General features: G+C 44.7%; 1 protein-coding gene across 1 annotated transcript; it reads left to right on the plus strand.

Annotated features, from left to right (window-relative positions):
• Positions 1-5953: 5953 nt before the first annotated feature.
• LOC311104035 (Golgi SNAP receptor complex member 2-like) lies at positions 5954-15215 on the plus strand. Its single transcript, XM_084145686.1, has 6 exons — positions 5954-6121; positions 8423-8487; positions 10980-11088; positions 11751-11883; positions 12119-12259; positions 13444-15215. Exons 1-6 carry the CDS (start codon positions 6093-6095, stop codon positions 13603-13605), a joined length of 639 nt encoding a protein of 212 aa, XP_084001812.1. The 5' UTR covers positions 5954-6092; the 3' UTR covers positions 13606-15215.
• Positions 15216-15845: the final 630 nt, after the last annotated feature.

Raw genomic sequence — 15845 nt, forward strand, 5'->3', positions numbered from 1 at the left:
GTCATTTACCTGCGAGCCGGACGAGGGGAGAAAGAGAGATATGGAGAGAAACATAAAGAGAGAGAAGTAGATGGAAGGATGAGAGGGGGATCGTTTGGAGCCCAGGAGGCTGATCCCCTGCTGCTGCTGTTGTTGTTTTATAATGAACTCCTAAAGCCTTCATTTCCCCCCACTGCCCTGAGTGGAGGGGGCTGCTGAGTCCACTGCCATCTTCTCACGCACAAGCCCCCAGGAACAGGACTGAGGCTGCTCAGGGTTGGGAGTCTGGGGAGCTTCAGAGGGGGGTAACATGCGTGTGTGAGTGTGTGTGAGTGTATTTCTATGTGCAAACTGAAAACAGCAAGGTGAGGGAAGATAATTGTTTTTGCATATGTGTGTGTTTGCGCCTTGCACACCTGTGGTTAGCATAATGAGAGTGGTGTGTGTGTGTTTATAGTCCCAGTGTTCATGTGCGGGTGGCTGGATGGGCTCAAACTCTTCACTGTCATCTTGAAACACAACAGAGGCGTGAATGACATACACAATGTGTCAGTAACACTATCCCTTGTGTCTGTGTTGGCCGGGTTCAGTGGGCGGTGACTATGCTCTGATGGATGAAGATTAATTGAGCTCTGGGCTTGGACATTTTGATACATGTATTTGTATGATACATTTGCGTTGCTTAGCGAATGCCCTTATCTGTAGCAACATACATAGCTGTCAGGTTTATATATTACTTATTTGTACAAGTACAGCAGATGTTAACTGGAGCATAGCAGGTTATGGTAGCTAGGTACCTCGCTCCAGGATACATACATACATATAGCAAGGTCCCCTCCTGTAATTTGAACCCTCGGGTCAAAAGTCTAGTCACATTTCCTCCTCTAAGTAGAGGGTACTGCAGCATAGCATCAGTGTGTATGCCCAAACCACCAAACCAGGCCACACCCTACCAAGCCCTGGCAAAATGGAAGTGATGAAGAGATGAACAGAGAGATGGATTATGAAGGAAAGCAGGAGAGAGAGAGCGTGTTGGGGAATACGGCATGGGGTAGGAATTTGGAATGTGAAATGACTAATGCAATTGCTCAACCCACAACAAGAACATGCAATGCCTAGAGCTATGACAGGGCTGAGTGCATACCTCTATGGAGGGGCCTACCACTGAAGTATAGGTGGCTGGATGTGGAGTTATTACTGGTGGTTGACTGGGAGGGTGTTGAGGAGTTTGGGTACAAATAGGTGTTATGTTGGTGGGTAAGGGTAACTACAGGTAGAACTCATGAAAGTCCCACGTGAGAGAATACCTATGCTGTGTTTGTGTTTTGTATCACTGAGTTTTCTGACATTGTTTTCTGACAGTTTCATGTCTCAAACAGTACAGCCTCCCGTGCAGGGTTGAAGTGGCACCCTGAGGGAGACCATGCGGTGCATTGGAGACCGAGCCAAGACCTCAGAGACAAGTACACAGAGGAGAGAAACATAAATCGACAGTAGATATGATGCAGGACAGATGAAAAGAACTGCTTTAGTGAATTCATTTCACACACATGAAATATGTATCAACCCCTACAAAAAATGTCCATGAATTATAATCCACATAATAATTCACATTTCCTGTTGCTGCAGGATTATTTTCCTGCTGTAGCAAACTGGCTCAAATTAAAATCCTACATCTGTAAGCCCTTGGCAATCCCTTCTTCCATGGCTGAGGGCTGCTGAGGGCTGGCTAAGGACTGGAAAACTGGTAGGGGAGGCTGTTCCCATGAGCCCCATGGCTGCAGTGGAGGAACACCTGGAGCACCAACACAGCTGATTGCACTGCAGCTATGGTGATAGGAGACCACGATAAGCCCCCCTATACCTCCCTATCTGACTCTCCCTGCCTCCCCCTTTCTCTCAGCGCACAATATATATACACACTCACACACTACATTGACACTCTCACACAAAACCCTCACACATTCACATACTGTACACTACATACGCACACACACACACACGCATACCGACAACACAAACACACACATACCGACACAACACACACACACACACAATATGCTGCTGCTGCTACTCTGTTCTTTATTTCACTCTTATTATTATCCATCCTGATGCCTAGTCCCTTTACCCTGCCTTCATGTACATATCTACCTCAAATATCTCATACCTCTGCACATTGATCTGGTACTGGTACTCCCTGTATATAGCTCCTTTCTTGTGTATTTTATTCCTCTTGTGTTACCATTTTCCTTTTTATTATAATTGTTTAACTCATTGGGAAGGGCTCGTAAGCAAGCATTTCATGGGTTAAATCTAGACCCGTTGTATTCGACGCATGTGACAAATCAAATTTGATTTGACACACACACACACACACACACACACACACACACACACACACACACACACACACACACACACACACACACACACACACACACACACACACACACACACACACACACACACACACAGTGTAGGCCTGACCTCCATTACAAGCACAAACAAAGCTTTCCCAGATCAACAAAGTCCAGAACAGGAAAATAGAGATAAGGTCCAGAGCTCTGTGTTCTCAACACATGACATCTGGTGGTGCTATGAACATACATATATTCATACTGTATGGGATATTTACATTAATGTAGTATCACCTGAAATTCTATTTGATTGTGAAACTAAGATTGGCAATACATTCTTTTTTTAGAGAAAAATTACCCCATGTATAGATATAGGATCTTAATTTGAGCCATTTTGCTACAGCAGGAAAAAAATCCTGCAGCAACAGGACATGTGAATTATTATGTGGATTATAATTAATGGAAATGTTTTGTAGGGGTTGATACATTTTTCATTAAGGCAAATCGAGTCTGACATTTTAAAGTGGAAAATACAAGTTTGCATTTCCTGCTGTGTGGGGAAATTAGTGATCAAATTAACATCCTACATCTGTCAAATTAAACCTCTAAGTTATTGGATAATAATCAAATACGTGGATACATAAAAGTGGTAGTTTTGATATCTACATTTTCATCATAGAACTAATTCCCCCAATTCATTCATTTCAGTATCACAAGTAAAGTATTCATCAATCTATCATCTATCTTTTCTTTTGACTTTCCCAAAACCACATTTTAAGACTCATTGACACGTATGACTTGATGATGAGAGTGTGGTTAAACCCTAGTGCATGACTGTGGATCGGAAGCTGTCACTCTGTGTAATGCTACTGGCAGGCAGGGGAAGCCTGGTGAGGTGCTCTATGGTGCTCCTCTCTGTGCCATGTTGCTGTTTACCTTCTCTCCCTGGGAGAGCAGAGAGCAGGGGGACGGCATGTCATCCAGTCATGGGGGTGGACGTGATCTCTCATCCTCACCGAGACAGCACAGCGGATGCTCCGGGGTCTAGGTGTCACCACTCCTAGGTGGTATGGCCACAGGGCTGTGTGTGTGTGTGTGTGTGTGTGTGTGAGGCTGACAGCTGCATGATCCATGCTCCCTGTGCTCTCTCAGGCCAGAAAGGCAGCAGGTAGAGAGAGAGAGGGGGGGGGGGGGGAGAAGGAGAGGGCGCGCTCTCTCACCCCTGTGCTCCATTACAGCCAAAGAGCAGCAACAAATGCCAGTCGAACCCCTCTCCTTGGTCCCCATAGACCTTATGAATTTTCCCTCTCCTATTTGACAGGCACTCATCTGCTATCATTCAACCTCTCATCACGGCTTCAAAGACAAGCGGATCATTTCCCTCAGGAGAATGAGAAGATCAGTGTTGCCTTCCAAAAAATGACTGGTATCCAAACATCGTTGCCCTGAAGCAATTTAGCTCCTCATAATTGGGCTCTTCATTTTGTCTCTCCGGGGCTATGATTGTAGAGTTATAATGTATTATTTTGCCTGAGAAGGATCATTCAGTGCATTAAATATAAGTGATTTAATAACATATCATTTTCCCTTTATGTATAAAACAAAGGCATAGGGGACTCATTCAGTGGGACGGGTGAGTTCCTCCACCTAACAACAGTGCTGCTGCCATGGTGTCTAGCCATGAGAGGGAGACTGATCCGGCTCAAAATCCTCTCTAGTTCCAGGAAACTGCTTTTGACAGCCCCAGGGGTCCAGCCCTGGCATCAGGAAATAGGGTGCCTTACTGCTGGTTCAGAAAAGGGGCCACACACACACAGGGCTAAACATCTCCACCATCCAGCTTCACACTAGACCTATCCTGAAAACCTCAACAACAAACCCTAATTCAACCCTACCTACACAGTCCTTCTTTGGCTCTTTCCCCATAGGTGGGTTCAGTGACTGATGACATTGAGAGCTGAACGTAACAGAATAGGGGAGTTTAGCAGGAGCGGGGTTGAAACGGACACATGATGATGACTTGGTCAATCAGAGTGAAGCGAGCATTCTCCACACCTGGAATCTAGGTGTCAGTATCTGCCTGTAGTGCTCAGGTGTGGGGGGGAAGACCGGTAAGCTCTGCTCCTCCTTTCTCCAGGGCTGAAAGATAGAGGACAGACAGTGAGGACCCTACGACCTCAGAAGGGAGGCAAATACGCCCCACATAATCTGCCAAAGGGCTCATAGGGGCCCTTCCTCTCCTTCTCTACTTGTCTGAGCTACATGTTAAAACTGCACATATCCCACCACTGCCCTGGGGAGGTGTTATGACAACCGAAAATGGTGAGCAGCAAGAGCAAGAAGTGGCTTGAACAGGAATCATGTTTTTTGACATGTGGGGGTGGGTTAAAACAGGCCTCTGTTGAGAAGCAAGTAGCCTGGAGAGACAAGTGTCAACCATCAACCAACAGGCTCAGCAAACCATCTCTCTCATGATAGGTCGGTTGTGCTGTGTGGGGTAAACAATAACACATTATAGAGACATTAAGAGCCAATTCCCCTGAACATATAGTATCTACCAATGGGACACCTGCACTTGTTTGCTGCTCTGCTTATAACCTCATGCATCCCCAGTGGTAGGCTGATGGAGCGTAGGAGAGAGAGAGAGCTGATGTGAGGTGTGGTTTTGTAGGGGTGCCAGGGATTGCCCCAGGATGATTCTCTCTTCTGGATCACTAAGGATCCATTGTTAACATCTCAGGGGGGGAAAAACACCACTCAGTCACAGCATAATTCTGAGAAATCAAACCACGTCTGTTTCACACACTTATTGAAAGGGAGAGCGAATTTGATGGGCAGCTTAACAAACAATCTGACACCTTACCTCATCCTCATTCATCCTGGGTGCAGCCGTTTGTGACTTCTCCCAATTTCATCTGCCCGTGGAAAGTTTGATATCATTATTGTTGGTATGTCTGTATCCGCGGGCAGAGGAGGGAATCTGGGACGGACAGACAAGTGTATTCCGACACCAATCTGTGGAAAAAGGGATAATTAGACAAAGCCAGGGTGAGCTGACAAAACTTCGCCTGGAGACGTCTTCTCATTAAGTCTTTCCAGTTACATGTGTCTCCCCGTCAACAGATGAGCCTATGCCTCACTCAAGCCCTGGTCGGATTGAGGGGGAGAGGATGGTTTTTGTTTCAACAGAAAGCACACTGTCAGTGATTCAGCTTAAGGGTATGATATATGACATTAATGTCAAAGCTGACAATTGATGTAGTTCAATAAGTCTTTTACTTTTGTTATGGTAGTCTAAGCATCAAATGAACCAAAATAGAAACATGATTTAAAAGCATCACTCAAATCTAGAAAGCTCACTTCCACTTCATAAATGTAGGCTATTATCATGCCATATTTTAGTGTTGAAAGATAGTGAAAGGTAAGAGAGAAAACATGATGATATGCATAAAATTGCATTAACTTGAAATAATTGTATTTAGCCTATTTCCTAAATGTTCTGCTTCTACATTATGTTTGATTGGAGCTGTCGAGCTACCTGTACCTGCCTCGTAGTGTCGCTGCAGCAGTTCTTTGGCTTTAATCACTCGGTGGAACTTCCGTAATGCCATTTCCGTACACAAATCTTCTCAACTGATGACGTGTGCATTGCACAAAAATCCACTTGTTTTTAGTTTCAGAATAAAACCGGCTAAAGGTATTCCTCTATAGACCGAGGGTATTTTTTGTGGATTGTGGCTTGAAACATAAAGGAAAATGGAGACATTGTACCATCAAACAAATAAGTGAGTGTTTCTGTTCTCTTTCAAAAAACAGTCAGCTAGCTAGCTCACTTGCCTTGACGTACCGTTTTTGTAACTAGCTGGCTAGCTAACAACAGACACTGTCATTTCATGACAAATATATTTGTAACTAACCCCTTCAATTAGTGGTCATGATGTCAACAGGAAACTAGCTAGCTAACCAACTAATAGATAGCCATAGATCCATGTCCAACAATATTAAACTTATCACTACTGTAACGGTACGCCGCGTTCAAAACTGAACTCAGACGTCATATATAATATACAGTGAGGGAAAAAAAGTATTTGATCCCCTGCTGATTTTGTACGTTTGCCCACTGACAAAGACATGATCAGTCTATAATTTTAAAGGTAGGTTTATTTGAACAGTGAGAGACAGAATAAGAACAACAAAATCCAGAAAAACGCATGTCAAAAATTTTATAAATTGATTTGCATTTTAATGAGGGAAATAAGTATTTGACCCCTCTGCAAAACATGACTTAGTACTTGGTGGCAAAACCCTTGTTGGCAATCACAGAGGTCAGACATTTCTTGTAGTTGGCCACCAGGTTTGCACACATCTCAGGAGGGATTTTGTCCCACTCCTCTTTGCGGATCTTCTCCAAATCATTAAGGTTTCGAGGCTGACATTTGGCAACTCGAACCTTCAGCTCCCTCCACAGATTTTCTATGGGATTAAGGTCTGGAGACTGGCTAGGCCACTCCAGGACCTTAATGTGCTTCTTCTTGAGCCACTCCTTTGTTGCCTTTGCCGTGTGTTTTGGGTCATTGTCATGCTTGAATACCCATCCACGACCCATTTTCAATGGACTGGCTGAGGGAAGGAGGTTCTCACCCAAGATTTGACGGTACATGGCGCTGTCCATCGTCGCTTTGATGCGGTGAAATTGTCCTGTCCCCTTAGCAGAAAAACACCTCCAAAGCATAATGTTTCCACCTCCATGTTTGACGGTGGGGATGGTGTTCTTGGGGTCATAGGCAGCATTCCTCCTCCTCTAAACACGGCGAGTTGAGTTGATGCCAAAGAGCTCGATTTTGGTCTCATCTGACCACAACACATTTACATTTACATTTTAGTCATTTAGCAGACGCTCTTATCCAGAGCGACTTACAGTTAGTGAGTGCATACATTATTTTTTAAAAGTATTATTATTTTATTTTTATTTTATTTTTCATACTGGCCCCCCGTGGGAATCGAACCCACAACCCTGGCACTTTCACCCAGTTCTCCTCTGAATCATTCAGATGTTCATTGGCAAACTTTAGACGGGCCTGTATATGTGCTTTCTTGAGCAGGGGGACCTTGCGGGCGCTGCAGGATTTCAGTCCTTCACGGCGTAGTGTGTTACCAATTGTTTTCTTGGTGACTATGGTCCGAGCTGCCTTGAGATCATTGACAAGATCCTCCCATGTAGTTCTGGGCTGATTCTTCACCGTTCTCATGATCATTGCAACTCCACGAGGTGAGATCGTGCATGGAGCCCCAGGCCGAGGGAGATTGACAGTTATTTTGTGTTTCTTCCATTTGCGAATAATCGCACCAACTGTTGTCACCTTCTCACCAAGCTGCTTGGTGATGGTCTTGTAGCCCATTCCAGCCTTGTGTAGGTCTACAATCTTGTCCCTGACATCCTTGGAGAGCTCTTTGGTCTTGGCCATGGTGGAGAGTTTGGAATCTGATTGATTGATTGCTTCTGTGGACAGGTGTCTTTTATACAGGTAACAAACTGAGATTAGGAGCACTCCCTTTAAGAGTGTGCTCCTAATCTCTACTCGTTACCTGTATAAAAGACACCTGGGAGACAGAAATCTTTCTGATTGAGAGGGGGCCAAATACTTATTTCCCTCATTAAAATGCAAATCAATTTATAACATTTTTTTGTTGTTATTCTGTCTCTCACTGTTGAAATAAACCTACCATTTAAAATTATAGACTGATCATTTCTTTGTCAGTGGGCAAACGTACAAAATCAGCAGGGGATCAAATACTTTTTTCCCTCACTGTATATGTATGTGTGTGTATATATATATATATATTTTTTTTTTTTTCTAGTTGTCTTGAAAGCGCAATGAATTCACTGTCTTTAGCTTACGTATGTATCTAGCGTGTGTTTTCAATTGCCACATACTACTTTGTCTAGTTCCTTGTGTATTCCATAGACCTGTATCTAATATTATGTTTCCATAGAGCTTCCATATAGACCTCTGTTTAATATTTATGGTAGCCTAGTATATTTGAGGAATAATTATATATCTTTGCTCTTTGTCCTTTTTGATCAGGCAAATCCAGGAGGTGCAGTCGTACATGGGACGCCTGGAGAACACAGATCGTCAGTCTGTCCACTGTGAGTTCACTCATTCTAAAAAAATGTATCTTCTCTGCATTCAATGGATGTTGCAAGTGTCAACCTTTGTTCCACCATCCATCCTATCTACACTGAACAAAAATATCAATGCAACATGTAAATTGTTGGTTGCATGTTTAATGAGCTGAAATAAAAGATCCCAGAAATGTTAGATATGCACAAAAAGCTTATTTCTCTAAAATGTTGTGCACAAATGTGTTTACATCCCTGTTAGTGAGCATTCTCCTTTGCCAAGATAATCGATCCACCTTACAGGTGTGGCATATCAAGAAGCTGATTAAACAGCATGATCATTACACAGGTGCACCTTGTGCTGGGGACAATAAAAGGCCACTCTAAAATGTGCAGTTTTGTTACACAACACAATGCCACAGATGCGTGCAATTGGCATGCTGACTGCAGGAATGTCCAATAGAGCTGTTGCCAGAGAATGTAATGTTAATTTCTCTACCATAAGCCGCCTCCAACATCGTTTACAGAATTTGGCAGTACGTCCAACTGGCTTCACAACTGCAGAGCACATGTAACCATGCCGGCCCAGGACCTACACATCTGTCTTATTCACCTGCAGGATCGTCTGAGACCAGCCACCCAGACAGCTGATGAAACTGTGGGTTTGCACAACCGAATAATTTCTGCACAAATTGTCAGAAACCGTATCAGGGAAGCTAATCTGCGTGCTAGTCGTCCTCACCAGGGTCTTGACCTGACTGCAGTTCAGCGTCGCAACCGACTTCAGTGGGCAAATGCTCACCTTCGATAGCCACTGGCATGCTGGAGAAGTGTGTTTTTCACGGATGAATCCCGGTTTCAGCTGTACCGGGCAGATGGCAGACAGCGTGTGGGCGAGCGGTTTGCTGATGTCAACATTGTGAAGAGATTGCCCGGTGGTGGGGTTATGGTATGGGCAGGCATAAGCTATGGACAATGAGCACAATTGCATTTTATGGATGGCAATTTGAATGCAGAGAGATACTGTGACAAGATCCTGAGGCCCATTGTCGTGCCATTCATCCGCCGCCATCACCTCATGTTTCAGCATGATAATGCACAACCCCATGTCGCAAGGATCTGTACACAATTCCTGGAAGCTGAAAACGTCCCAGTTCTTCCATGGCCTGCATACTCACCAGACATGTCACCCAGTGAGCATGTTTGGGATGCTCTGGATCGACGTGTACCACAGCGTGTTCCAGTTCCCGCCAATATCCAGCAACTTCGCACAGCCATTGAAGAGAAGTGGGACAACATTCCACAGCCCACAATCAACAGCCTGATCAACTCTATGCGAAGGAGATGTCACGCTGCATGAAGAAAATGGTGGTCACACCAGATACTGATTGGTTTTATGATCGAGGCCCCTACCTTATTTTTAAGGTATCTGTGACCAACAGGTGCATATCTGTATTCCCAGTCATGTGAAATTTATAGACTGGGGCCTAATGAATTTATTTCAATTGACTGATTTCCTTATATGAACTGTAACTCAGTAAAATCTATAAAAATGTTGCATGTTGTGTTTATATTCTTGTTCAGTATAATAAGATACCACTGTCAGAATGGCTTTGCTCTCCTGAAGTATCAGCTGGAAATTCAGATAATTATAAATACATGATAAATTCTGAATTTACAACTAGACAGCATGTGCATCTGAAGGAGGAAACCGTTTCCTTCTCCCTTCTTTTCCCCTTTTCCAGTGTTGCGCAGCCCTTTTAGCCAGGCTGTACCCTGCCCTCCCTACTGATTGTTTTGGGAGGTGGGCAGGGCGGGCGGTGTTCTGTGAGCCAGGCTGGTGCCAGGGCAGGAAGCAGTGGGGTGGGGGCAGAGGGACGACTGGGAAGGCTTCTCTAAAGATAATGGTGGCAGCCAGTCGGCCGCCCAGTCTTGACAATGACATCATCTCGCATGTTAGAGGGTGGAAGGATGAAGGATGCAGCACGCGTCCGAGCGAGGAGTCACTCAGTCAGGGTGGGAGAGGGAGAAGGGTGGGGGTGGGGGACAAGATGGTGCTAGTCCTTTTAAAGGGCAGATAAAAGCTTCCCACAAGCCTAGTGCTGCTGTCACCTTGGAATCAAACGCTATCTAGAATCTCAGCAGTCTGAGAATGAAACGGGTGTAACGATGGATATCTGACTACAAATAAGAATCAGTTGCTGATTTGCCTTCATGAAGAGATTATGTACAAGGCCCTTTGTTTCAATGTGGATTAACTTCCTCTGCGAAGTTTGAGGAAATAACACATTTGCTTTCATCACTCTCTTGGATTCACCTGAAACTGTGGGGCTAAATTCCATGGTAGTATGGAATGGGGAAACTAACTACAGTATGACAAACCACTGACATAATCTGGCTTGTCTGATTTATTAGAATGAACATAACTAACATAAAATAAAATAAAGATTGGCCTATTTGGGGAGTGAAACAACTGTTCAGGGGTGTGTTTTAATTGTTTCTGTGTGTGTGCTCTCCAGTGTTGGAGAACGAGCTGCAGGCCAGAATCGACCAGATCTTCAGCCATTTGGAACGTCTGGATATCCTGGCCAGCAAAGAACCGCCAAACCGCCGTCAGAACGCCAAACTGTGAGTACTCATAAACTGCATCGGTGACCCAAATCCGCCAGAGATGGCGTGGCGATGAATGTTTCATAAAGATGGGTGGGACCGGGACGAGGTAGCAGCTAGATGAAACAGGCAGTGTGTTGCCCTGTGGCGACGTGGCTCTGTGAAAACATTCCCTTGGAAGCCCCGTCATCACCGGCATTCCTGACGTGTTGGGCAAGGCGTCACTTCAGAGCTGGGTAAACAGGCCTCAGGGGACACACTGCTGCGCCCCGTTCCACAGCTCTCCTCTGATCTCAGGACAGCTACAGTACACTGGGGCCGCAGGGCTGAGCCACGAACAGGTGATGCTCAGGAGGAGAGGGAGAGAGGGGTGGCGGGAGACTGGCCCTCAGGGGTTTCAGCCAGGTGGAGAAGTGGAGAAGTATGTCAGATGGGGAAGAAGGGAGGCATGTTGACTTATCTTAGTGACGATAGAAAGCTTTTATTGAGAACTAGAAGACATCCATACAGAGCATACCAAGGGAGATGTCATGAGTTAGTGAAGGAGTGACTAAACCACAGCCCTGAAATGCTGGATGGAGCTGGAGGCAAATGCTGACATTTTTACCCTGTGAGATTTCCTCTGCCATTATTCAGCTGGTGTAAGAAGAATGTGGTCTCTGTCTGTGTCCCCTCCGCAGGCGGGTAGACCAGCTGAAGTATGATGTTCAGCACCTCCAGACGGCCCTGAGGAACTTCCAGCACCGCCGCTACTCACGAGAGGCCCAGGACCGAGAGAGGGAGGAACTCATGAGTCGTACCTTCACCACCAACGTCAGTAGTAGTGGCCCACTCCAAAACCACATATAATCATCAGCAACACACTCATCTCCCATGTAGCACTACAGTAAAGTCTATACTCATGTAATGATAACCTTTTAAAAAATCACCTAAAACATGCATACAAACTTTGCTTGACACACCACAACTGGTGTAACATGAGCAATAAAACCTAAATACATTTATTGAGGGAACATTGTTGAGATGTTACCGGTATTGTCCCCAACAGGATGCAGACACCTCCATCCCCATAGACGAGACGTTGCAGTTAAACTCCAACCTGAACAACGCACACAGAGGTATGGACGACCTCCTGGGCAGCGGCAGCAGCATCCTCACCGGACTCAGGGACCAGAGGGGCACGCTCAAGGTGTGTGTGTGTGTTTCCCCTTACGAATCAAATTTGATTTGTCACATGCTTCGTAAAGAACAGGTGTAGACTAACAGTGAAATGCTTACATACGGGCCTTTCCCAACAATGCAGAGAGAAAAATTATAGAAAAATAATAACACGAGGAATAAATACACAATGAGTAAAGATAACTTGGCTATATACACATGGAACCAGTACCGAGTTGATGTGCAGGGGTACGATGTAATTGAGGTAGATATGTATGTACAGGTAGCGGTAAAGTGACTAGGCTACAGGATAGATAATAAGCAGTAGCAGCAGCGTATGTGATGAGTCAAAAGAGTGCAAAATGCAGATCGTCTTGGTAGCTATTTGATTAACTATTTAGCAGTCTTATGGCTTGTGGGTAGAAGCAGTTCAGGGTCCCGTTGGTTCCAGACTTGGTGCATCGGTAACGCTAGCCGTGCGGTAGCAGAGATGACAGTCTATCACTTGGGTGGCTGGAGTCTTTGACTATTTTTATGCCCTTCCTCTGACACCACCTGGTGTAGTCTTGGATGGCAGGGAGCTCGGCCCCAGGATGTACTGGGCCATACGCACTACCCTCTGTAGTGGATGCCAAGCAGTTGCCATACCAAGCGGTGATGCTGCATGTCAAGATGCTGTTTTTGTTGTTGACACCTTGCCAAGGAACACTGACCGTGACAGGGCAGGGCAGATCGCAGTCGATGGAATCAGTATTCCAAAACAAACCTTGGCTGACCCAGTTTCTGTCCTCTGTAATGATCACTATGTGTAGTAGAAGTGTGTGTGTGGTCGTCAGTAGCAGGCTGAGTACATATTTCCAGGGAGGAGAAGAGATGGTGTTCCTGGTGGAGGCTGCTATGGGCCTCCTGTTATCAGGGCGTCTGGTGATCAGATGGGCTGGCCGTGAGAAACAGCTGAGGAAGGACAGAACGGCTGGGTGTGGTTCCTCAGACAGCCTCTCCCTAATCAGTTGAATGGAGCTTTGTCATGACTAGGCTAAATGCAGGTTATGATACTACTGTGCATACAGTATTCCCACAAACAAACAGCAATGAAGCAGAATAGCCATTAATAACTAACTTCAGCTTTTTCTTCAGGAAACAACAGCACAATCAATGGAACTTCAGCAGCTAATGTTTGATGGCTTTTCTCCTCTCTGTCTTCCCTAAATCCAGGGGACCCATAAGAAGATGCTGGATGTGGCCAACATGCTGGGTCTGTCCAACACAGTGATGAGGCTGATCGAGAAGAGGGCCACCCAGGATAAGTTAATCATGATTGGAGGGATGCTGCTCACCTGTGTGGTCATGTTCCTGGTGGTCAAGTACCTGGGCTGACCATGACCGCATCTGCAACCACAGTTTTGCATTGGTCTTGGACATTTTTGCACAATAAGCCCATAAGATACGTGAACGGTGATAAAATAAGCTTGTCTTCTAATCGGAGGGTTCCTTGAAAGTATTGGTTTACGATCGGAAGGCAAGGAATTATCAGTCTTTTAATTTCCATGGGTTTTGCCACCCACTTCTATTTCAACCACTCCGAGTTGTTTGCACCAGTAAAATGGGTGTTAAGCAAGACTTATACACTGAGTGTACAAAGCATTAAGGACACCTTCATAATATTGAGTTGCACCCCCCTCTTGCTCTCAGAACAGCCTCAATTCATTGGGGCATGGACTCTACAAGGTGTCGAAAGCGTTCCACAGGGATACTGGCCCATGTTGATTCCAATGCTTCCCACAGTTGTCAAGTTAGCTGGATGGCCTTTGGGTTGTGGACCATTCTAGATACACACGGGAAACGGTTGAGTGTGAAAATCCCATCAGCGTTGCAGTTCTTGACACAAACCAGTGCGCCTGGCACCTACTACCATACCCCGTTCAAAGGCACTCGTCTTGACCATTCACCCTCTGAATGGGACACATACACAATCCATGTCTCAAGGCTTAAAAATAATTGTTTAACCCATATCCTCGTTCATTTATACTGATTGAAGTGGATTTAACAGGTGACATCAATAAGGGATCATAGCTTTCACCTGGTCAGTCTGTTATGGAAAGAGCAGGTGTCCTTAATGTTTTGAACACTCAGTGTCTATACTTTAATTTAACTTTAAACTGAACAACGTGGAACCTTGCAACCATAATTCCAGCTCACTGACCTCTGCCACTCATCTCGTGGTCATCCTCCTGACAGCCTCTGTGTGAAGGTGAAGCTGTAGGTGGGTGAAGAGGACATTTCAAATGACTGGTTACCTTTTTTCAAACCAATTCTCCTTCAAAGTCCACTTGCTTGCCTTAGTCTCCCCTATAATGAGCAGTTCTCCATTGCCTTGCCTTGTGGATGGTATTCAGTGTGGTTTCATCTTGACCATCTATTTGAAGCATTATTTTACTGTTTGCTGCCAATGTACCCAAATGAGGATGATCCTTAAATGGACAGAAAAATAGTTATCTGGAAATGGATGAAAAGCTGATGTTGCACCTTACCTCATCACACATCCTAACGATGCTGCCTGGAGAATACTTATGTCAGTTGAACAAATACATGTATGTAGCCGAGCGATGAAGAGGGACCTGTGCACAAGCTACAGACAGATACAGTAAGAACAAAACAAACATGGAGAATATTTAATCACATTTTTTGTTTGTCAAGTTTTGTGAAACTATCTGAACAAAGTGTATTGTTGCCACACTTTCAACATGTAAATTATCTGGACATTTGCTTGGCCCTAGTCTCACTATGTGAGTGCAACCAAGGTTCAAATTGTAATTCTCTGAAGATAAAAAAAATATACATTAATTTTTAAAACAATTTGTCTTAATCTGTCTCTGAAGTGTACATTACTGTCCATGTAATCTAGCAATTGAATTAGGTATGGGTCAAAACTAACAATGGATATAAAACATACCCCATAGTTTAAATAAATCTCTCGCAGAAAATGTCAGAGCCTGTCATACAATATGGAGTTTCAATTTACAACAGTAAAGCTATTGTTTGGAGGGCTTTTCCTTCCACTGTTAGAAATATAATTACTGGAAGCTTTCAAGAATGTAGTACTTGAGGAGCCCTAGTCTGGGGCCCTAGTCTGGGGACCTAGTCTGGGGCCCTAGTCTGGGGCCCTATCCAGACTCCATGCCTCCTGAGTGGGCATAGGAACCCCTACCATCACATTTTAGTCATTTAGCAGACACTCTAATCCAGAGCGATTTACAGTGGTGAGTGCATACAGACTTACAGTAGTGAGTGCATACATTTTCATACTTTTATACAAACCATTTATCACACATTTACTTCAAATACAATACTGGGATAGCAATAAGCACACATGTAGTGTTCCAGCAGGTAGATATGGAACTATGGATGAAAAATGTTACGCTAAAATCAGACAGTCTCACTCCTGGACATGTCTTGATGTACAGCTAGCTGTAAATGAGGCTACATGAACTTTACTGAGCGCTGGTGCCATCTAGTGACAGCTCAGCATTCCATAACCTTCAGAGGACAGTCAAAGCAGATGTAAAGTCCTCTAGCCTTATTAGTCTAGTAGACTTGTCCTCTAGTCTAAAAGGGCT

Source organism: Coregonus lavaretus (genome assembly GCF_964263955.1).
Source record: "Coregonus lavaretus genome assembly, chromosome: 2".
Taxonomy (NCBI): Eukaryota; Metazoa; Chordata; class Actinopteri; order Salmoniformes; family Salmonidae; genus Coregonus; species Coregonus lavaretus.